At 41.8% G+C, this 22,658-nt stretch overlaps 1 protein-coding gene across 4 annotated transcripts in view; it reads left to right on the forward strand.

Annotated features, from left to right (window-relative positions):
- nfe2l1b (nuclear factor, erythroid 2-like 1b) overlaps nt 1–22,658 on the forward strand; it is a 36,605-nt gene that overhangs the window by 6,571 nt on the left and 7,376 nt on the right. Inside the window, exons 2-4 of one of the 4 annotated variants that reach the window (XM_041173216.1) lie at nt 14,075–14,284; nt 18,684–18,773; nt 20,893–21,069. In XM_041173216.1, the coding sequence (XP_041029150.1) occupies nt 14,075–14,284; nt 18,684–18,773; nt 20,893–21,069 (477 nt within the window). The remainder of the gene's footprint in view (nt 1–14,074; nt 14,285–18,683; nt 18,774–20,892; nt 21,070–22,658) is intronic. The other 3 variants (XM_041173217.1, XM_041173218.1, XM_041173219.1) reach the window with 3 other exon arrangements.

The following is a 22,658-nucleotide window of genomic DNA, read 5'->3' on the forward strand; positions in this document are numbered from 1 at the left end:
GGTTTATACATGAGACTATGTATTGATTGTTTTTAGATCCTTCCTATAGCCTGGACCCCTTTCTTTCTCTGTAACCTCCAGACCTGTAACTCACTGTGATCGTTGTGCTCTCTCAATTCTGACCTCTTGCGCATCCTGACTTTCGGGATGCCCTGTCATTAGTGGTCATGCCTTCAGCTGCAGAGACTCTAAACTCTGGAATTCCTTCTTTAAACCCCTCTGTCCCTCTTATCCCTCTTTCCTCCTTTCAGATGACCCTGAAATCTATCCCTTTGACCAAGATTTTCGGGTCGCCTGTTCTTGTATTTCTTTTTTGTGGCTTTGTGTTAAATTTTGTCTGAAAATGCTCTTGTCGAGTTTTTTTGGCGGTGTTTTACTAAAGCTGCTACAAAAGGCACGTACTGGGTTACTGATGCAGTGGTGCTGTAATTCATGTAACACTGACTGAGAAGATCCTCCCCAGCTTGGAGTGAGAAAGTGCGCTGATTGCAGTATGGAATTGTTTCTTAAATGTTTCTGGAGGCAAGCTGTTTCCATGTTTAATCTAGTTATAACCTGTCAGTACGACTTGTACTTGTTGCTGTAATAGCCAGGCAGCCACATGGTTCTGTGGAAAATACCAGTTGTTCCAGCTGCAGTCTTGGCTGTGGGTTTAGAATGAAATCAGATACACAAGGATGTGTGGATATTTAAAGTGTCACTTTAGACTTCAACGATTTGTTGACTGGTAAGATAGAAACAGGAGGAGGCTATTTAGCCCCTTAAGCTTGTTCCACCTTTCAATGAGATCATGGCTGATCTGTGGCCTAACTCAATTTCTCTTAAATTATATTATCAAACTGAGATTTAAAATTTGCAAATGATCAATTGCTGCTTGTGGAAGAGTGTTGCAAATTTCTACCACCCTTTGTGAAGAAGTATTTCCTAATTATACTTCTGAAAGGTCCGGCTCAATTTTTAAATGGCTTCCTTGTCCTAGACTCTCCAAGCAGCAGAAGTAGTTTGTCTGTCCTATCTGTTCTCCTTTTGTCTTGAAAACTTTGATCAAATTGCCCCTTAACTGTCTATGTGCCAGGGAATACAATCAAATTTGTGTAATCTCTCCTCATAAATTATTCCACAAAGACCAGCTGTCATTCTAGTAAACCTATGCTGTACTCCCTCCGAGGCCAATATAATTTTTTCCTAAGGTGAGGTGACCAGACTGGTTACATCATTCTAGGTGTTGGCTTTGTATAGCTAAAGCATGGTTTCTATCCCCTTGTATTCCAGTCCTTTAGATATAAAGGCATCAAATTTGTTTGGCATGATCTCCTCTTTGCAAAACGATTCTGGCTTGCTCTGATCAGCTAAAAATTTACAAGGTGTTCAGTTCCCTGTGCTTAATTATAGACTCTAGTGATTTCCTGACAACAGATGTTAGGCTAACTGGTCTTTAATTTCATGTTTTCTTTCCTTTACCTTTCCTAAAAAGCAGACTAACATGCACAATTTTCCAATCTTAAGGAACGGTTCCCAGAATCTAGAGAACTTTGAATATTCTCTCATTATAATCTTCCAATGTCCTCACCTACTTGCTTTTAAAACCCTGGATGGAAATCACCTGGTCCTGGGGATTTTCTTCTCCTCCACCTCATTCTTTTTCATTCTTTCATGGGATGTGGGTGTCACTGGCTGGGCCTTGAGAGCATGGTGGTGAGCTGCTGTCTTGAACTGCTCCAGTCCCTGTGCTGTAGGAACACCCACAGTGCTTTTGGGAAGGGAGTTCCAAGGTTTTGATTCAGCGAATTTTCTCTTTGTTTTTTAATCTGTCTTTTCCACAGTGCCATGTAAAGTTTGGTCGGCTCCCTGTTTTTCCTAAGTATAAAGCTAGCATGATTTTAAGGGAGTACATTTGGGCCACTCGTAGTCTTAACATTAATTCTCTCCCAAAAGACCCATGTTGTGACATTTGACATCTGCCCTTCGGAAGACAACAGATCAGGAAGTTGGAGGTCCTGCCGTGCCCAGTTGGGCAGTACACAATATCCGGACAGCTACTACTTGTATTTATATAGTGCCTTTAAAGTAATAAAAATGTTACCACTATTAGTATGTGCAGTTACCTCCCTGTTTCTCTGAAGTTGATGTTGGTATGTGGCTAATGCAGCGCCACACTGTCAGTGAGCCTAGATTAGTGAGGTGTGATGGCCAGGGTCGGGCCTCATGGTGTGGTGGGCCAGGTGGCAGTTTGCTGCATAGTGCTTCCATTGTACTTGAGAATTGTTTTTTTTAACCAAAACAGTGGATATTGGCCCAGATTCCTGATCCCTGCGGAGTGATGTAAACCATGGTCATGTTGAGCTTGGATTAGGAAGGGCAAAACCAGCTGGAATTCCTGCTCCTGATTACAGTGGTGATTTCTGCTGGAGACTCTGGGTATTGAGCACAATTCTGATAGAGCACCAATTTGGGTGGGGCTATGGATTTGTGCATGAATTAAAAACAAAATACATTTCTGTAGTGCTTTTGACTGTTAGGATATCCCAAAGTGTTTTACAGTCAAGGAGTAGTTTTTTTGAAGTGCTATAATGTAATAATTGTGGCCTCCAATTTGTTCACAGTAAGGTCTCACAACAGCAGATAATGTGGGGTTTTTAAGGGGATGGCTGAGGGGTAAATATTGATCAGGACAGCAGGGAGAACTCATTCCCCTGATCTTCAAAATGATGCCATATTAATATGTCAGAGTAATGGCTGCTTTTGTATATATCTCAGGGCAGCTGGTGTCTCTGGGACTTTACCCCTGCAAGAAGCCAACATCTTAGATAAGGAAGGAAATTGGAAAGAGTTGGAGGGGAATAATATTTGTGTTTCAGTTTCCTCTTATGGACTCGAGAAATGGTTCAAATGAAAATCCTGCAAACTGGCTTTTTGTTGCTTTCTGTTTCTATGGTGACTTTAACAAGGCTGATCATGGTTTCCCGCCTGTTTATCTGTTTTCAAATAGTGGAGGTTAAGCAGCTGCCAGTCATGTGCTTTTCAGAAAGAAAGACTCATATCAACAACATTTTGTTCCTGGACTGATTAAAAATAACTTCATTCCAATATCTTGTGATGGAAGTTCGCCCATGCATGTCAGTAACTCCATCTGGAGCAGGCCTATTTCTGTCACCACGATTTCTAGGGGATTTCCACACCCAGCGACTGTTCTTATCTGCTACACATAGCTGGACATGGAAGGCATACTGGAATGTTAGCAAAACTTAAGTTGATTGCTGTGCATGAGTCAGAGTCCAGTGTCGAGTCTTGTTGTGACTTCTCTCTTGGGCAGGTGTGTATACTCAATAAACACCTGGCTCTTTGGATATTGTATGTGAATATAAGTCAGCTGTTTACAGAACAGAAAATCATAGAACCACCCTTGTGGAGTTCAATAGTGAATATATTCCTTGAGTCAGATGCTGTTTTAATTTGTTACCCTTTGTAATCAATCTGGTTGGTTTGCTTTGGGATTTTCTACAAGGTCCTTCAATTTAAGCACTTGGGTGAGCTGTAGTGTGGCTGACCTCAACTTTAGAAACGCCATGACTTAAGTCTGAATACTGGCACCACTGGTCGTATTGAAGCCTCATCAGACCCTGTAGCTCTTTGATATCCTGCGATGTTAAGATGGAGAAGAAATTAGTGATTATTCTTGAGGCATATTTTAAAAATTTGCATTTTGACCAATTACTTAAAGGACTTGGAACTTCCCTTTTACCAGCATCCTTTCCACATTGGCGGATTAAGCATGACTTCTAATCTGACCCCGAGCTGGACTTGTGAAGTGAGCAGCCAATAGATAGAACAGTACATATGGTTCAGGCACCCAGTTCAAAACCAGGAGAAGCTGAGAGTCTTAAATTTGTTCAGTAAAGGAAGACTAACATTTTTGTAGCCCTTTTCCAAAGCGTTTTCCAGCCAGTTTACAATTTTTAGCAGACCATGAGCCAGTAGAATGATACAAGGTTAACACCAGTGTCCTTTTCATTGCTGCTCTGATATATTTCTGGGATAATTTATTGCCTTTGCTGACGGTTTTGTGTTTCCACGGTAGGACTCTTAGGGTGCTTTAACCTTTAAGCTCAGAATGGAGACAATGAATGAGTTAACAATTGAATGGTCAGTTTCCACTTTAGCATGCACAGATTCTGTTGGCGTTTTTTTTTGGAGGGGATAATCCAGGAGTCTCCCATGCCTTCAGTTCACACACACCACTCTTGAACAGCAACACTAGTGGTGGAGCTGCATCTTTTATCGACTTGTGTAGGGAACACAAGATGATGGGGTGCTTTGCTGGAAATTGCTCCACTGCAGTCTTATCAGCAGTGAATCCAGCTGTTATGTATTGACTTGTTTTCTCCAAACCACTAGTATCAAATGTGTACTCAGTCTTTGTCTCCATTGTCTCATAGTACTTTCAAGGGTGTCAATATTTACAGTGAACTTATGCCCCTTTTCTATCTTACATCTCTGAAAACTTGGTCATTCAAAATTCTGCTGCTGGTGTCCTAACCTGCACCAAGTCCTGCTCACCAATCTTCCTCTGTGCTCTTTGATCTGCGTTAGCTCTTGATCAAGCCATGCCTCAACTTTAAATTGTAATCTTTGTTTTCAAAACTCTTCATGACCTCCCCCTTCCTATCTCAAATCTCCTTTGGCCCTACAAACCCTGGGATCTTTGTGGCCTGATTTCTTGTGGATTCCTGATTTTAATCACTCATTGGTGGCCACACCTTCAGCTGCCTAGGTCTGAAGCTCTGAAATTTTATTTATTCGTTCTTGAGAATGAGGTCATTGCTGGCTCGGCCAACATTTGTTGCCCATCTCTAATTGCTCTTGGGAATGTGGTGATCTGTCGGCTTGAACTGCTGCAGTCCATATGGTGTAGGTACACCCACAGTGCTGTTAAGATGAGTACCAGGATTTTAACCCAGCGACAGTGAAGGAATAGTGATATAGTTCCAAGCTACACACCAGGAAGGTTTGTGGCATGGAGGGGAACTTGCAGGTGGTAGTGTTCTTATGTATCTGCTGCCCTTGTCCTTCTAGGTGGTAGATGTCACGGGTTTGGAAGGTGCTGTCGAAGAGGCCTTAGTGAGGTGCTGTAGTTCATCTTGTAGATGGTACACCCTGCTGCCATGTGCGTTGGTGGTGAAGACAGTGAATACTTAAGGTGGTGGGTGCCAATCAGACAGGCTGCTTTGTCCTGGATGGTGTGGAGCTTCTTGAATGTTGATGGAGCTGCATTCATCCAGGCAAGTGGAGAGTATTCCATCCTGGCTTGTGACTTGTAGATGGTGGACAGGTTTTGAGGATTCAGGAGGTGAGTTACTCTCTGCAGAATCCCCAACCTCTGACCTGCTCTTGTAGTCACCGTGTAGTGTCTCTAACATAAAACAATCCATGGCATTCTGTAAGGTACATTTATCAAGCATACGTTCCTTCTGGAGTGTGTTTTCAGCCTCTCTTTTCCTGCTCTCTGTCCCCGCCTCATCTAACCTTATTCTATCTCTGTCTGAAGAGGGAAAGTCCATTCATGGCACCACATGTTGGCACTCAGTTTGATGCACCTGTATTTATGTGAATGATTACAAACTGGAGGTGAAAGCACTGCTTGTTCAGTTTTGTGTTCTGATTGTCTCAGTACAGTAAAAGTCAGGAGCCTATGTATGTGGATTTGTTTGCCCTATAAATAGACTATTACTAAAAATCATGTCTTATACATTATATAAAACATGTGAGCTGCCAGCTGAGCATGTGATTGATTGCTGAGCAATCCCTGCATCTGTCAAATATCAGAATTTTCACACACTTAAAACTGTTGTGCTTACTTAATCTTTAATAATGAACATTCAGATGAGTGTTGAGGGGTTCAAGCAGATACGCAACACAAGGAAGATCATTATTGGTATTATGCTGTTGTCTTATGTTTCTCTCCACTCCCCTGTTATGACACCTGCCAGGGGAGTCTACAGCAGTCATATTAGCCCCTACATGAACTGATTGGGATGTAGGAAGGGAGGGGCTGGTTAAATGCCCTGTTGACTGAAATAACCTTGCAGGTCACCCCAAAAATAGAGTAATAGGATCTAATCACTTTGATATGAAAATTAGCCGGAGTTCCACGTTTGAAAGCGTTTCTGAATTGCATTGTCTCATGAGCCTGCATGTGGTCAGAGTGAAATTTGTTTCCTGTGACTACCTAAACTGCTCTAGCTAATGCTTTGTGTTTTGGCATTGCAGTAATTGGTTTTAGTGGAGGGGTGGGCTGAATATTTTGGGGATGTTTTTGGAGAATGCGGTGTAACTATCCTCAAGCAGGGAATTGATTGCTGAAAGGTTCACACTTGGGATAACTAGTTATTATAATTATAATAATAATTATAACTAGTTGTTGTGGTAGGGTGGGGAGGGTGTATCACTCTGGTGGCCTCTTCCACAGCCTTGCCCAGTCCTGGGCGTCCCTAGCGAGGGACAGTGCAGGTAGTGCTCAAAGCTATTTATATCGAATGGGCACTGCAACGTGACCTATATCATCTTGACAATAAGATCCTGAACCAGCTTAGTGGTGTTGATTTCTGTAGTGCCGGTCTTTGCGGCCCACAATTTGCTTTTAAATTAAAAGAATGGCTTGGATTTGTTTAACACTTTTTCCTGAACTCTGGCTGTCACTTGAATGCTTCACAGGCAGTGAGTACTTTTGAAGTGAAAAGAGTGTGTAATGTAGGAAGTGTGGCAGTCAACTTGTGCACAGTAAGCTCCCAAAAACAGCAATCCAACAAATGACAATGTTTTAGGTGTTGTCTGAGTGATTCTTCTTATCGTGTCCACGGACAGTCTATACATGGCCCAGCCAGAACTGGACACATTTTTGCGCCTTGTTGTTGAATTCGGCAAGATCTGCAACAGTGCAGGGTTCCTCTAGCGATAGACGTTGCAGGAGATGTTGCATAGTCTGTGGCTTAGTTCCACATTCACAAGTTGTCAGGCAGGTTGTATAGCCCCATTTGCTTAGTGACACCCAACAATTTATTTGAGTGATCAATATAGGCCAGGACACATTGCACTGGTGCTTTTGGGTTTTCATTGTCTTAACAGATCTGTACATGTACTTTACCCAGACCAGCAGACTCCAGCTGCATGTACACAATATGATTACAACAGAGCTCAGTTTCTTTTAGTTTGTATAACATTTCTAGGCAATGACATTCTTTTCATGGCTCCCTGTCCTCCCTTTTCCATAACGGGTAATCTTCCTTCAAAGACCAGTTCCAGGATAAAGAACTGTAGCTATGAGGATAGATTGGAGAGTTTTCCTTGGAGAAAAAAAAGGCTGAGAGGAGACTTGATAGAAGTATTCAAGAGGGTTATGGACAGGGTAAATAGTAGAAACTGTTCCCACTAAGAGAACATCAAGAACTAGGGGGCACAGATTCAAAATAATTGGCAAAAGGAGTAAATGTAATGTGAGGAAAATTTTTTTCACCCAGAGGGTGGTTGGAGTCTGGAACAAATTTTCTGAAAGAGTGGTGGAGGCAGGTTCAATTGAGGTGTTCACAAGGGAATTGGATTGCTACCTGAAAAGAGAGAATGTGCAAGGTTAGGAATAAGGCGGGAGAATAGGACTAGGTGGAATGCTCTGAGAACCAGTGCAGACTTGATGGGCCAAATGGCCACCAAATGGCACTGTAAAGATACTGTGATGCTGAGAGTTAACTCCATTAAACTGGAGATTGTTTACTCATGAGCACTGGGTCCTTGGACCAAGATTTTTATTGTCTTCAAATCAGTGAGCTTGTTTGGTCTGGGCATCTAACCAAATCCAAGTCAAGTCAGTGCATAAAAGGAGAAAAATAACATTGTTTTCAATATCGATACCTCTGGCCTTGCAGATTATTTTATTATCCATATTTTGAGGGAATATTTACTTATCCTTTTTTTCCACTCTGTTTTCTCCTCTTTGAGTTCTTTTCAATTTTTCACTCTTCTCTCCATTACCAGCATTGGTTATTTTTTATGGATTTCTATAGCTTAGGTGAGTGGCAGTGTGGAGCATTTAAGGCTAATCTTGTGAAGATATCTTGCTCTTTTCCCTTGCCTCCTTTCTTTCTTGTGCTCCCTCTTTCTTTTTTTCCTCTATCTCTTTACCCCACACACTCACCATCTCCTTGGGTAACTGGGTCCCTGCTCATCAGTGTGGCTGAGATTATCTAGCTCATGGAATAAAACTCTCCACAGGTGGATGATGGCAATCGCTCCTGATCAAATGTGAAAGCCTGAACCATCTATTTGTGCATGCCATGACCAGAAAAAAGTTGTGAATCTTTGAACCAGCACTTTCTATTGTACTGGGTCAGGTTCAAAATATTGGACTGGGTGACTTCTCCCAGGTGTCTGTTTTGGATGGGTTGCACCATTCTAATTTGGTCACTAGTAAAGAAGATATTAACAACAATGGGTTTACTGTGTGTTGGAATATAGCTTGTTGGGTTTTAATAAATGATCAACAAATCCGTATACTGCAGTGATCTGTAATATTACCAGTGATGTTATGGTGTGGAATCCACTTGTACGTTTAACTCCATCAATGCCTTTTACAAACGTCAGTTTAATTAGGACCTGTCATCATTGGGTCAGTGCTCTATTCTCAACAGGAATGTGTGGGCATTTTCTTTTACCTGAGATCTCAGTTTGGAAATTGGTGAATTTGGTCAGTTGGAGGGCAGCAGGATAGTCCAACAATAGTCTGCTGGAACATGTTAATGGATCAGTGGTTTAACTTTGTGAATTTGGTCTGACTTGTGACCAAATGAACTTTGTCGGCATTCCATTTCATCAGCAACTGAACCTAATGTTTTGTTATTGCTTTGTGTCATGCTGTAGGCAGAGTAATGTGTGGAAACTTGCAGTTTATTTCTCCCTTTCCTTTACATTGAGATATAATATTGAGCTCCTGATACTTCACTGGAACTGACCATTGTTCATGCCTGAGCTCAGACTCTCGGACAGTGCTACTCAAGCATGTTGGGAGAGGTCATGTCCCTGCTTGCATGTTGTCCAGCTGGGTCTGCTAGATGTGGCCAAGCACAGAAACCATTGGTGTCTCTTCATCCTATGAACACTCAGGAATTGTAGCACTCTCACCAAGGCTCTGCACAGATCAGAGGATGGATCACAGGATGAAAATGTTGAGGATCAAACAATGGGACAGCCAGAGGTATTGCTGCTTGGGTTTTTCCACTTTATTTCATGATGGGATTGTGATAGTTGTTGGGTCCTGGTGATTCTACCATATATTACATAATGTTTGTAGATATTTTTTTGTTCAACAGATATGGGTGGTAATTGGAAAAAGTAGCTTTGTATAGTGGTATTTAATTTACTTCTGTCTCTGGTCAGACTATGTCCCAAAGTTCCTCATAACCACACTCTGATTTGCATAATTCTCTTGTGTGGAACAATTGCGGTAGTAATTATGACTTGCATTTTTTTTTCTGCAAAGGAAAGATGCCAGCCTCCTCTTTCCCTTCAAATTATTATTTTTTTCCTCCAACTATTTTCTCCTAGACCCAAAAGGCGTTGCCTCTGGCCTATGGTATGATTCAGTGAAACAATAGTTGCTTTTTGCTACTTCCACATGTAAAAGTTTATTCGCCCCAAGTGTTAAAATTGTGTCAGCAGACTTGACTTTGGTGAGTCCCAGTTCTGCTCCTTTATGATATCCATTGATTCTTAACCTGTATCCTGGTTGTGATTTACTAAATCAACACTGATTGAGCCTGAATCCTTCAATGCTGCTTTCTGGCTAAGGTTTCCCAGCCATCGGGATGGAGTTGCACAACTTCTCTTGTGGGAATAGAAGGAACTTAGTTAAAAGCAAAATACTGGTGGATGCTAGAAATCTGAAATGAAAACAAAAAAACGCTGTAAATGCTCATCAGTTCAGATAGCATCTGTGGAGAGAAACAGTTAACGTTTCAGGCTGATGATGAAATGTTAATTCCGTGTTTCTCTTCACATAAAAGATTTGGTCCCTGGCCTCTGCCCTTGCTGGTGAGTGGTAGATTATCGAGTGAGGGGTTGAAGGTTCTCCTCTATCTTGTTACACACTCATACTTGTCGGAACAGCTTGAGGGACACCGATGGGTAGAGTAGCTCAGTTGATCCATCTCTTAAAATGGAAATGTTATTGTGGTTGGATGGGAGAGAAAATCTTGGTACAGGGTGATAACTCTCACCACAGAAGGAGTTTTTGGAAAGTTGATATGTTTAGGGCAAGTTACAAGTTTTAACTTAAAGGGGAAATGGTTGGGGAGTTGGCAGGGGGGTGGTAGAATCAAAGCAGGTCATGTTGCTCCTTTAACTCAATGAAATTCCCTCTCTAGAGGTCAAGCTCAAGTTATCATCCTTTGAGCAGTGGGTGTGGGCCTTCGCAAGGAGTAATGTGAACAGTGATTTAAGTTGGATGACAGAATAAAGATAAATAAAGTTAGATAAATGTGGATTAAGTCCAATTACCATATGACTCCCTGCTACAGTTACAGAATTGGGCCAGTCTAGACAGACTGCTCACCCTGCTCCTCTTGGAGTGCAAAGGAATTACCAGCCACCTAACCCATTGCAGCGCTGTACAACACGCTGACTGCAGAATAACAGAGCTTATGTAAAGTCAAAAATAGCTATGACCCATTATCCATGAGGACAGGAGGAAGTGCTGCAGATGAAATGAGTACTGAAAAATTCAAATATTATTCTCGCTCTCCCGTCATACAAGGCAGAAGGAATCATCTGGAGTTGTTTGTTTGACCTGGATTATTTGAATCTTACTGCATAATTTTTCAAACTACTTCATATTTAAAGCGTTGAGTGCGTTTCACCATTGCAGCTTTTTAAGTTTGACCATTGACTCTGTAAAGTTTCCACTGATTTTCTTCAGAGGTCACCTTGATCTAAACAGCCTGCTGTTTTAAGCAGCCATTTTTCTCTGAATTGACTGTGCTTCTAAGTTTAATTAAATGTGTCAGCTGTCCACCTCCAGACTGGGCAGAGACCACTGATCAGCTGAGCTGTGACTGAGACCAATAGGCTGCCATGGATGTCTGCTAAAAGCAGTCACCCTTTCTTGTTCCACGTTCAAGTTGGTTTCAAGGCCTAATGTTTAATCATAAACTGAGTCGCCATCACTGAATTTGTCTGTGTCTACTGGGTTGTGACAGCGTTTGATAATCTGTTCCAGTGTGAATTTCATGCACTGTACAGAAAACATTGGCATTTTCCAGTGAATTTGGTGCTAGATGTCCCAGGAAACTTGTTTTGTATTGGGCAAATTAACTTTTTTTTTAAAAGGAAAACAGTTATTGAATTCTGGTTTCTTCTGCTCTGGACTAAGAAACATCATAACTCTACCTTGAGTGTAAACCAGTTGCAATGACCTGGCTTTATCTGTTAAGATCTCATCACCAGAGGGACCGCAGGACATGCCTTTTAAGGGGCAGGTGGGTTAAACAAAGCATCATCTTAGCCACTCATCAAAACTGCTGCACACCCTTGGAATACAACAATAACAACTTGCATTTATAAAGTTCTTTCAAACATTAAATGACCCAAGACAGGAGTGTTAATAGGCTACATGTGAAACAGAGTGCATGTAATATTCAATCTGTGGATAGGTGCATTTCTTCTCTCAGTTTCTCCTTTTTCTTCTCTTGTCCACACCCCTCCCAAATCCACGCAAACATTTTCCAGTGTCCCATACTGCTGCCAGGCACAGCTTTAATAGAAACAAGCACACTCCCCCTCCTTTAGAGAACTGTATGTGTATATTTGAATTTGCTACATCCTATCAAGCTTATCTTCCTGTTTGAGACTGGTGCATTGAAGGTACTGAAGGAACAGTCCAGACTGCTTTCCTACAGCTCACTGCCCCCGTATGTAAATCAGTGGTCGTACCACTGTGACGTGGGCTGGAGAGAGAGGAAAGTGGCAGTAAATCGAACATTACTGGCAGGCAGTGCATTACTGGAGCTTCTATCCATTATATCTAGTCTCAAATTTGTGCCCTTCTCAAAGCATTCTAAGCTACTGTCTGGAATTTGAAATACAAAAGCAGAATAATTGGTTTTAAATCTGGCGGCGTTAAAAGGGGAGGGAAATTGATGGGATTGTTTCAGGCCCACCCCAACGTGCGAACGGGGGAAAATTGGAGTTCTTTGGAGATCTATCATTTTAGACTTGCCTTTTTAACTTTTCCCTTACCTTGTTAATGGGATCAGTGGGTTTGTGATTCATCATTTGGGAGCTGATCCAGAGAGATTCAGTATCTGGAAAATAAGCAGTTGGTGAAATATATATTTGTTATTTTCCCTTTAAGGCAGTGGAAGAATTCTGAATAAAAAGCAGGTCTGCTCGTTTCTCTGTGTCTCTGCCTCTCTCCCTTTCCCTGTGATACTTTTTCAAAGTAGTTTTGTAAACTTCAGATCCTTTCTACCAACAGCTGGACACTGCATTTTTTTCTTTTATTTTTGCTTTGTTCCTGAGATGTAAGCAGCATTGACAAGGCAGTAAATCAGAAAATGCTGGAAATTCAGGTCAGGCTGCATCTGTGGAGCAAGAAACAAGAGTTAAGGTTTCAGGTCTCAAGTTCTGTTAGTATGTCATTGACCTGATACGTTAACTCTGTTTCTGTCCACAGACGCTGCCAGATCACCTGAGTTTTTCCAGTAATTTGTTATTTCAGATTTCCAGCATCCTCAGTATTTTGGTTTAGTTTTGGCTGCACAGTATTTATTGTCTATCCCCGGTGACTGAAGGGTTTAAGAAGCAAGCATATGGTGTACAACTAGAATTAGACTGCATAGGTACTGTTTTCCTTGAAAAACATTTGTTAACTAGTTGTTTCTTTAATTTAAATAATGGCAGCTTTCCTGGTCAGGTTCCCAAATTTATTGAACTCCATTTTGCAATATGTCAGGTTGCTGGACCAGTACCAAAATCTCTAGGCTACCATACATTCTCTGGCGGAAGGAATGACCAGCAGTGCTTTTCTGAAACTAGCTGAGTGTAGAAAAGTGTCCCCTGGGTGACAGTCTCGCTGTCTCTCTTTTGCTCACTCTCACCCTTTTGCCTTCCACTCATGCTATTCTTCAGTGGCTGTGCCTTGAGAGAATTTTTTGGTTTGTGGGGGAAATTGGTAATCATCCCATGTCTGTATGATGGGATTATAGCATTCTGAATATTAGGCTGATCAACATTCTGTTCAAACCAGTGTGTTCAAACCAGTGTGGTGCATTGATAATGGGCAAATTGACACTTAATACCAAAAAGCAGAGAGTTTGAGGATCAGGTGTGAGGTGGCTGAAACCCTGCAGCTAGACATAGTGAGGTATGGCATACACATTCCTGGAGTAGGGTAGATAGAGCAATTATTTTCTCTGGTGGGAAAGTCCAGAGGGTTATGTTAGGAGAGATTGCATAGTCTAGGCTTGAATATATTCCCTTGAATATAGGAGATGTGGAATGATCTTACTGAGCATTCAAAGAGCTGATGAGGTAGATAAAAACTACTATCCTCTGGTGAAGCAAATCCAGAATGAGGGGTATAACCTTTAAAATTAGAGCTAGGCCATTCGGGGATGATGTCAGGAAGCACTTCACATAAAAGGTAGTGGAAACCTGGAAGATACTCTCTACCGAAACGTTGTTGAGGCCTGGGGGTGAGATTGATAGATTTGTTAAACCAAGATATTAAGGATTACAGAGCCAAGGGGGATAGGGATCGTTAAGAAACAGAGCAGCCATGATTGAACTGAATGGTGAAACTGGTTTGAGGGGCTGAATGGCCTCCTCTTGTACCTCTGTTCATTACCTAGTTTAGTGTCCACTAGTGGGAATTGAAACATTCCCTCCTTGCACCTGTCAGACTGGGGGTAATTACAAATGATCCTGTTTCGCTTTGAGCTGCTTGCTTTGCAATTGACAATGAAAGTGTCTTGCTTTGTTGCTGAAATAAATTTTGGATACAGCTGGAGTTATTGGAATTCTTTGGTTCTAGGACATTGATCTAATTGATATCCTGTGGAGGCAAGACATAGATCTGGGCGCTGGGAGAGAGGTTTTCGACTACAATTACAGACAGAAGGAGAACGAGCAAGAGGAGGAACAGAGCGAGAAGAATGAAGAGAAAGATGGAAATGGGAGGAGTGGATTGCTGCAGGGGCCTGTTCAAGTGGATGGGGAGACGGGAGAAAGCGTTCCCAATCAGGTACTGGTTCATGGCTAAGGGCAGTTAGCTTAACCTCACCAATAGCCTGCTATCTAATTCTGGTTGTTCTTGGAATCATACATCACAGAAGGTGGACATTCAGCCCTTTGTGCCTGTGCCAGCTCTTTGAAAGAGTTATTCAATTAGTTTCAATCCCCTGCTTTTACCCCTTAGCCCTGCAATTTTTTCCCTGATCAAGCATTTATCCAGTTTATTTTTGAAACTTACTATTGAATCTGTCGTCTTTGACCTTTTAGGCAATACATTCAAAATCATCATAATTTGGTGCTCATTTCCCTTGCGGTTTATGTACCAATTGATCTAAATCTACACCTTGCTTCCTGACCCTCCTGCCAGCGGAAACTCTCTTTACTTTATCAAACTCCATCATTATTTTTAACACCTATTATATATCCCCTTAAGAATGATCCCAGCTCCTACAGTGTCTCGATGTAACTCAAGTTCAGCATCTACTACCAAAATTTGCCTTTTCCGTGATTTGGGTATTTCCTGAACAGCTTCAAGTTGCAATACTCAGTTACAAGATTTAAGCTCTACCAGACACAGTCACAGTCTAGACAACATTACTAGGCAGCGTGACTGGCCAGGTGTAGGGATCTGGTAACATGTTTTTACATTCATCTTGTCCCAATATTTTTGCTTAACTAAGTAAAGCATATATATTGAAAGCTTCATTTTAATCTGCATTCTATCACTCCCAAAGGTTGGATCACTGAGAGGCATTAAAATGGAATGATCAGAACATGTCTCGAACTGTTTGCATTAAAATTTCACTGCATTTGGCCTCTCTCCATCAAGCTAAATAAAAAGGGAGCTTCAAAGAGGCTCTGTGGCAAGGTGCAAACTGAAATTCCATCCATGTTTGTCCTTCATAGACTTAAAAAAAAGGAAGGGCCTTGGTTCAGAAAATGGAATGTTGGATTACCTGATTGCACAGTCACTAAGCCAAACAATCCAATTGTGTACTTGTTTTACTGTTTCAGCCTATAAATCTGATTGTAGATGGGAGTTATAGTTCTGATTTAGGAAAATTGATGATTTTTCCCTAAACCAGTTCCTCTGTGAGGATGCCTTTTGCTGTGGTGAATGCTGAGATCAGTAGAAAACGATAGCTGTTAGCAGTGGCTCAGCAGGTAGCATTCTCACCTCTAACTAAGAAGGTGTGAGCTCAACAAGTCCCACTCCGGAGACTTGAGTACAAAATCTAGGGAGTGCTGAAATGTTGAAGGTGCCATCTTTCAAATGAGACATTAAACCAGGGCTCTGTCTGTTTCTCAAGTAAAAGATCCCATTGCACTTTTTCGAAGAATAATAGGCAAATTCTCACCAGTCTCCTTAAGCAACACCTAAAATCTGGTCATCACCTTGCTGTTTTTAGGACTCTACTATGTGCAAATTGGTTGCTGTGTTTCCTACATTATTTAAAAATGTAAAGCACTTTGGGATGTCCTAAGATCATGACAGTCGCAAAACCATCTTTTAAATCATAGATTTAACCCCTTCTACCACACTGGCTAACTTCAATGTACAAGGCAACTTTGTAATTGATCCCATTGTTGAATGATTTAAAGCAAATGCAATACTATCCTACTAGGCTATAATGGGGGAGGAGGACTGAACGGTCAGGTTGTTCGTACCAAATGTTACTCCGGAAAGCTTCTCATACCTGATCTGAATGAGTCTCAGGGCATTTTAAGTTGTTTGAAGATGACAAACTGTAGCTGTTGTGGTAGGAGTTTAAGAACCAGGATATCATTCTTCCAGCCATTTCTAATTTCATGACTTTAAATGCAAATATTGTACTTGCTACAGTGTTGAACATGTCTTCTCAAGGTTCCCTCCTGCATTCTAAGTTTGGGTGAGGACTTTGTGTGGGAGGGATCAAGTAGAAGCAGCAGTCAGTGTGGAAAGATGTGCCTGTTAAGTTGTTTTATAAATCATTCCAAATGTTGAGTGTAAAGAAAATTCTAAACAGTAGTCTGGTGGTTTAGTAATATTTAATGATTGGAACTTGTAATCTCTCTGGAGAAGGGTATAGGGATAGCCTCAGGACTGACTGCTATGGAAATTGAATATACTGCCTCAGTATCTACAATACAGATGTCTTTAATCATTAATTTTATAACTTTGTACAACTGCATTGCTACTTGCCTGCCCTAATAGTATAAGGTACCATCAGTGTAGCACTGAACAACATAGACCAGAAATTCATTGCTGTTTTGATTCGTGCTGTATGATGAGCCAGTCTGGGGAGGGAAAAGGAAGTGTTTTTATTTAAGGAACACCTTAGGAACACATTGGCCTTTGAGGGAGTACAATGCAGTTTTACCAGAATGATACCAGGGTTCCAAAGATTAAATTGGTGAAAACTGTGAAGAAATTTTAAAAAAGAAATATTCCTCAAGACCTGTTTTTATCAATGCGAATATTACTTTGTTAACCAGTAGACTACTTGTTCACCTTAATTTAGAAAGAAACTTGACTTTTTTCTACAACTTCAGACAAAAAAATTGTTGGCAAACAAGCTGGTGAAAAACGGACAGTTTCCAAGGTACTTTTTTAACAGCTAAAAGATTTTATTGTAGGAGAGATTACACAAATTGGGATTGTATTCCTTAGAGTTTAGGAAATTAAGGGTGATTTGATAAGTTTAAAAAATATTAGCGGGAACAGATGGGGCAGATGGAAAGGGTTGGCAAGTTTAGGACTAGGGAACATAGCCTAAATGTTAGACCCAGACCTTTCAGAAGTGAAATTCGGAAACACTTGCGATCAAAGAATGATAAAAGTTTGGAGTTCTCTTCTGCAAATGACAGTTGATGGGTTAATTTTAATCTGAGATTAACAGTTTTTGTCAACCAAAGGTATGCAATATCTTCCTTAGTATTTGTGTTACACTTTTAATGAGCTGGACTCTCCTCTGATATAATAGGAGTGTAGCTTTTTTAAAAAATCCTTTGCATGTGGGTATCGCTGGCATGGACTGTATTTGTTGCCTATCCCTAATTACCCTTGAACTGTGTGGCTTACTAGGTCATTTCAGAGGGCAGTTGAAATTCAATCACATTGTTGTAGATCTGGAGTCACACGTAGGCCAGACCAGGTAAAGACAGCAGATTTCTTTCCCCCTAAAAACCAACATAGTTCTCGTGGTCACAGTTACTAAGACTGGCTTTTAATTCCAGATTTTTAAAAATTGAATTTAAATTCCATCAGCTGCCATGGTGGGGTTTGAAACCATGTCTCTAGAGAATTAGCCTGGGCCTCTAGATTACTAGTCCAGTGACATTACCACTATGCCACCATATCCCCCACTTACGTAGTATATAAGCACCTTTTCATGGTAACATGTTTTTCTGTGTTAATAAATACAATATGCTAAAATGATTAGCAACTGTGCTTTTTAAAAGTTGCATAAATGCACAAAACTCGTTGTTGTGCCTGTGGGTATATTCTGGCATTTAACATTGGTTGCTTTATGCTCCTGTTGACTATTTTCCTAATGTACAAAAAAATGTAGCATTTATATAACTTTCTTCCACCTCTGGCAAACTTGTGGTTAATCACATTGAAATGCAAATGTGGCAGCCATTTTGCACACAGCAAGGAACATAGGAAGAGGAGGCCATTCAACCCCTCAAATAAAATGAGATTGATTAAAACTTTTTGAGACTTCGAGTTTGCACTATTCCCAAATGTTAGATCCAGCATAAACATTTAGAAAAAAAACACATTACAAAGGGATGAATGCATTTTTTTTTTTTTAAAGCAGCTTCCTCTACAGTTCCTAGCTGCTCAACATTTATAAAATTCTCCAATTTATCTATCATCAGTCCTTTGTGGATGATCTCACGCTTGTGTAACATTTACAGCACGGAAATGGCCATTTACCACCCCCCCCCCCCCAGTACATGCTAACATTTATGGTCCACGCAAATCTTCTTTCACCCATTTCTAACCCTTTCAACATAGTCGCACTTGTCGGCATCAAACTTTTCATCTGCCATAGTTTTGCCTACTCAGTTCATTTATCAATGTGCATTGCAACTTCCTGTTCCTACCTACACTGTTTACACTAATACAGTGTCACTAATACAGAAACACAGGTATACACCTCTTGTTTTTTTAAGAGATCTTTAAGGAAAGTTTTCTAGCGGTCCATATTGACGTCGACATTTCCTTGTTTATATAGCTTTTTGCCTTAAAATTAGATCTTTAAGCTTAGCCTTGAAGTTGATAGTTTGGCTGCTGTGTGGTTTTATGATTGTCTCCCAGACACACTTTACTTGCGGTTTGTGTGCGCATATGTTTCTTATTGAAAGGCAGTTCTGACCTTTCTGTTGGCTGAAGCTAATCAGATCTGGTGTTGTTTTGTCAGGTGCCGGAGTTGGCGGAGCAGACGGCACCTTCCTTCGAGGAGTGCTTGAGGCTTCTGGATGAAACATTTTCTTTTGGGGAGGATTCTGAGGTAAGCGAGTCAGTGAATCGTGACAACGCCATGTCTGGATTTAACGTAGAACCAAAAACCATTATGCCGTAAATACTCCACCCAGGTTCAATTTGAATTTTTATTGTGGATTCCTGGCAGTAACTATAAAGCTGCCATCTCTGGGTCTAGATCTCCTCGTGTAGGATGTATATGGTTTTTGGAAGGAGTGGTCTGTGATTGAGACCAGAGATTAGAGCTTGGAGGTAAGAGCCAGAAACTGGAGCTAGGTATCAGAAGGTTGATTAATAAGGAAAATTTGAAAGAAACTTGAGCTGTTCATTGGCGTTAGGAGGTGGATGGGTTATCTGGTACCTACTAACAGTATGAGAAAGGCAAATTTAGAATGCTGCTTTAAGCTAAACCATGGTAGTCATTGAGGGTGAATTCCAGGGTTGGGAGAGATGGGTGTGAACGGTGGGATCAGAGTCACTGGTCGGTATGGAAGGGACGGGGGAGGGTATAAGGTCTGGCACCAAGAAGTTTGCCAGTGTGATGAACACACAAAACCAATTTTCAGTTAGGATAATTGAGGCAAAAACCCCTAGATGGATAAAATGATATGGAGTAGCTGGGGTCATCCTTGTTCATTGCTAGCAAGTGGCTTCCAACTATTTGGATTCTGCAGGTTAGTCTTGTATTCCTGTCAGGATGTATATAACACACTTCATTGTTTGTTTGTGTGTGTGTTCACGAATTTTAGTGGGTCTAATGTGCTTCATCTAATTTGGCACTGTGACGCTATATCTCCCTTTCACTGAGGGAGTAATCATTGTAAATTGTATCAAGCAAAACATAGCAAAAACAGAAACATAAATACCTGGAAAAACTCAGCAGGTCTGGCAGCATCGGTGTAGAATAGCACAGTTGACATTTCGAGTCCTCATGACTCTTCAATAGAACTAAGTAAAAATAGGAAAGGGGTGAAATATAAGCTGGTTTCGGGGCGGGGTGGGGGGGGTTGTTGGTACAAGAAGCCAGTGATAGGTGGAGATAACCAAAAGATGTCACAGACAAAAGGACAAAGAAGTGTTGAAGGTGATGATATTATCTAAAGGAATGTGCTAATTAAGGATAGAAAGGACAAACAAGGTACAGATAGCTCTAGCGGGGGTGAGGTGGGGTAAAGGAATACTAAAAAGGCTAAAAGGTAGAGTTAAAACAATGGATGGAAATACATTTAAAAATAATGGAAATAGGTGGGAAAAGGAAAATCTATATAAATTATTGGAAAAAACAAAGAGGGGGAAGAAACGGAAAGGGGGTGGGGATGGAGGAGAAAGTTCATGATCTAAAATTGTTGAACTCAATATTCAGTCCGGAAGACTGTAAAGTGCCTAGTCGGAAGATGAGGTGCTGTTCCTCCAGTTTGCGTTGAGCTTCACTGGAACAATGCAGCAAGCCAAGGACAAACATGTGGGCATGAGAGCAGGGTGGAGTGTTGAAATGGCAAGCGACAGGGAGTTCTGGGTAATGCTTGCAGACAGACCGAAGGTGTTCTGCAAAGCGGTCACCCAGTCTGCGTTTGGTCTCTCCAATGTAGAGGAAACCGCATTGGGAGCAACAAATGCAGTAGACTAAGTTGAGGGAAGTGCAAGTGAAATGCTGCTTCACTTGAAAGGAGTGTTTGGGCCCTTGGACGGTGAGAAGAGGGGAAGTAAAGGGGTAGGTGTTGCATCTTCTGCGGTTGCATGGGAAGGTGCAGTGGGAGGGGGTTGAGGAGTAGGGGGTGATGGAGGAGTGGACCAGGGTGTCACAGAGGGAACGATCGCTACGGAAATGATCCCTAGCAAAACATAGCTTTAATCCTCACACTATACACTAGTCACAAGGCTAAAGGTGGTTGTCTCTGCAATTCAATATGATGCTAAGTTGACCGTGACTGTGAACCTCAGTTCCTGAGGTGCAGACACTCGCTGCTGTGGTGAACGTAGCAAATCGTTGAGTAATGTAATTAATGTCTTCCTATCCAGCATCTCCCCCCACCCCAACCCCATCAAGGCAAGCGTCACACTCTGTGTACACTTGCTTGTATAGGAACAACCTGAGATACGTTGATGGGGCACGGCACAAGACTGAATTTCATGTCTTCTGTTATCAGTTTCCAGCAGCGGTATCCTCAGTGCTGAATGAGGCTTTAGACAATGCTCTGCCCAGCACCAGCGACAGCCTGACTGCAGGCTCACAGATGACCCTTCTTCCACCTCTCTTGAGGCCAGAGACTCCTTTAGACTTAGAACAACAGTGGCAGGACCTCTTGTCCCTCATGGAGCTACAGGTGAGCATGTTCTGAACTGTGTGCATGGTTTGTTTTGCTCTGTGTCGATGTGTGCAGGTATTTTGGTTGGTGTTCAGGGTGGGTTTTCCTAATTAACATTCCTGTCTGATGCAAAAAACCCGAGGTACAATTCAACCCTCACCAGATTGCATACACTGCCTTAGGTAAACAAGCAATGAACTGCTATAGCCTTTTGGATAAAATGGGCTACCGAGTGAGGCACAGCCAGGAATGTTTGTACTAAGTTGGCTGATGCAATATGAGTGCTATACTGCACTCTGTGCTCCTTGGACTAGGGAGTTTCTGCTTCTGAGAAATATCTAGATATAGTCTGTGTCATGTGAGGACAGGTTGGATTTAAAGGTTATAATCAAATAGCCTGTCAACACACACTGTCTAGGTTTGTACAGAAGGGATGGTCATTTGGCAAGGTAATGGAAGGCACCCAAATACTTGTGGAGCCATGCTAAAACATGAGTCAGTGCCTTCAGGAGTGGAGCGGCTAGTTAAACTTGCATCGGGTCTTCCTGTTGGATGCAATGCAGTATAGTTTGATAGGACCTGTTCATTAGGAGGAGGTGCTGGGCTAAAGTTGAATGCTTCTTCCACAAGGATTGAGACACAATGCAGACACGATGGGCTGAATGGCCTTATTCTGTGCCATTAAGATTCTGTGATTGGAAACTGAAAAACAGAAAACTCAGCACGTCTGGCAGCATCTGTGGAGAGAGAAACAGAGTTAACGTTTCAATTCAGTATGATTCTTCAGAGCTAAAGAGAAGTAGAAATATGATGGATTTTATACTGTTTGAGAGGCTGGAGTGGATGGAGCAAAATAGGAGGTCAGGGATAGGTGGGAGCTAAGTAGAAATTTGACAAAAGTCCTGGACAAAGGGAGTGTTAATGGTAGTGTTAAAGCCTAAAGGAGATGCTGATAGAAGATAGCAGAATGTGTTAATAGCAGAACAAGGGTCAGCGATCTGTGAAAACACAACATAGAAACCAGTGACAGGTGGCCCTGTGGGTGGGGGTGGGTTGGGGAAAAAAGGATTTTAAAAACATTAAAAAGTAGATTAAAAAAGGGAGTAAAGATGGAGGAATGAGTTCATGGCCTCAAGTTGTTGGACTCGGTGTTAAGTCCGGAAGGCTGTAAAGTGCCTAATTGGAACATGAAATGGGCCGGACACAGTTGAGGGCCCTGTCAACCACAGTGGAGGGGAACCCTCAGTGAAGCAAAAAGTTCCAGTGAAGCCCAATGCAAACTGGAGGAACAGCACCTCATCTCCTGCATCTCTTCCCCTCCCTCCCAAAACCATAATAGGGTCCCCCTGGTCCTCATTCTTCACCCCATCAGCCTCCACATTCAAAGGATCATCCTCTGCTATTTCCCCCAACTCCAGCATGATGTCACCGTCAAATACATCTTCTCCTCACAAACCCCCCCCCCCCCCCGCCCCAGTCAGCATTCCGTAAGAACCATTCCCCTCCCCAGTCTACTACTCCATCACCCCCAATTCCTCATCCCCTTCCCATGGCATGTTGCCATGCAATTACAGAAGGTGCAACACTTGCCTCTTTATCTTCTCCCT

This window comes from Carcharodon carcharias, chromosome 23 (assembly GCF_017639515.1).
Source record: "Carcharodon carcharias isolate sCarCar2 chromosome 23, sCarCar2.pri, whole genome shotgun sequence".
Lineage (NCBI taxonomy): Eukaryota > Metazoa > Chordata > Chondrichthyes > Lamniformes > Lamnidae > Carcharodon > Carcharodon carcharias.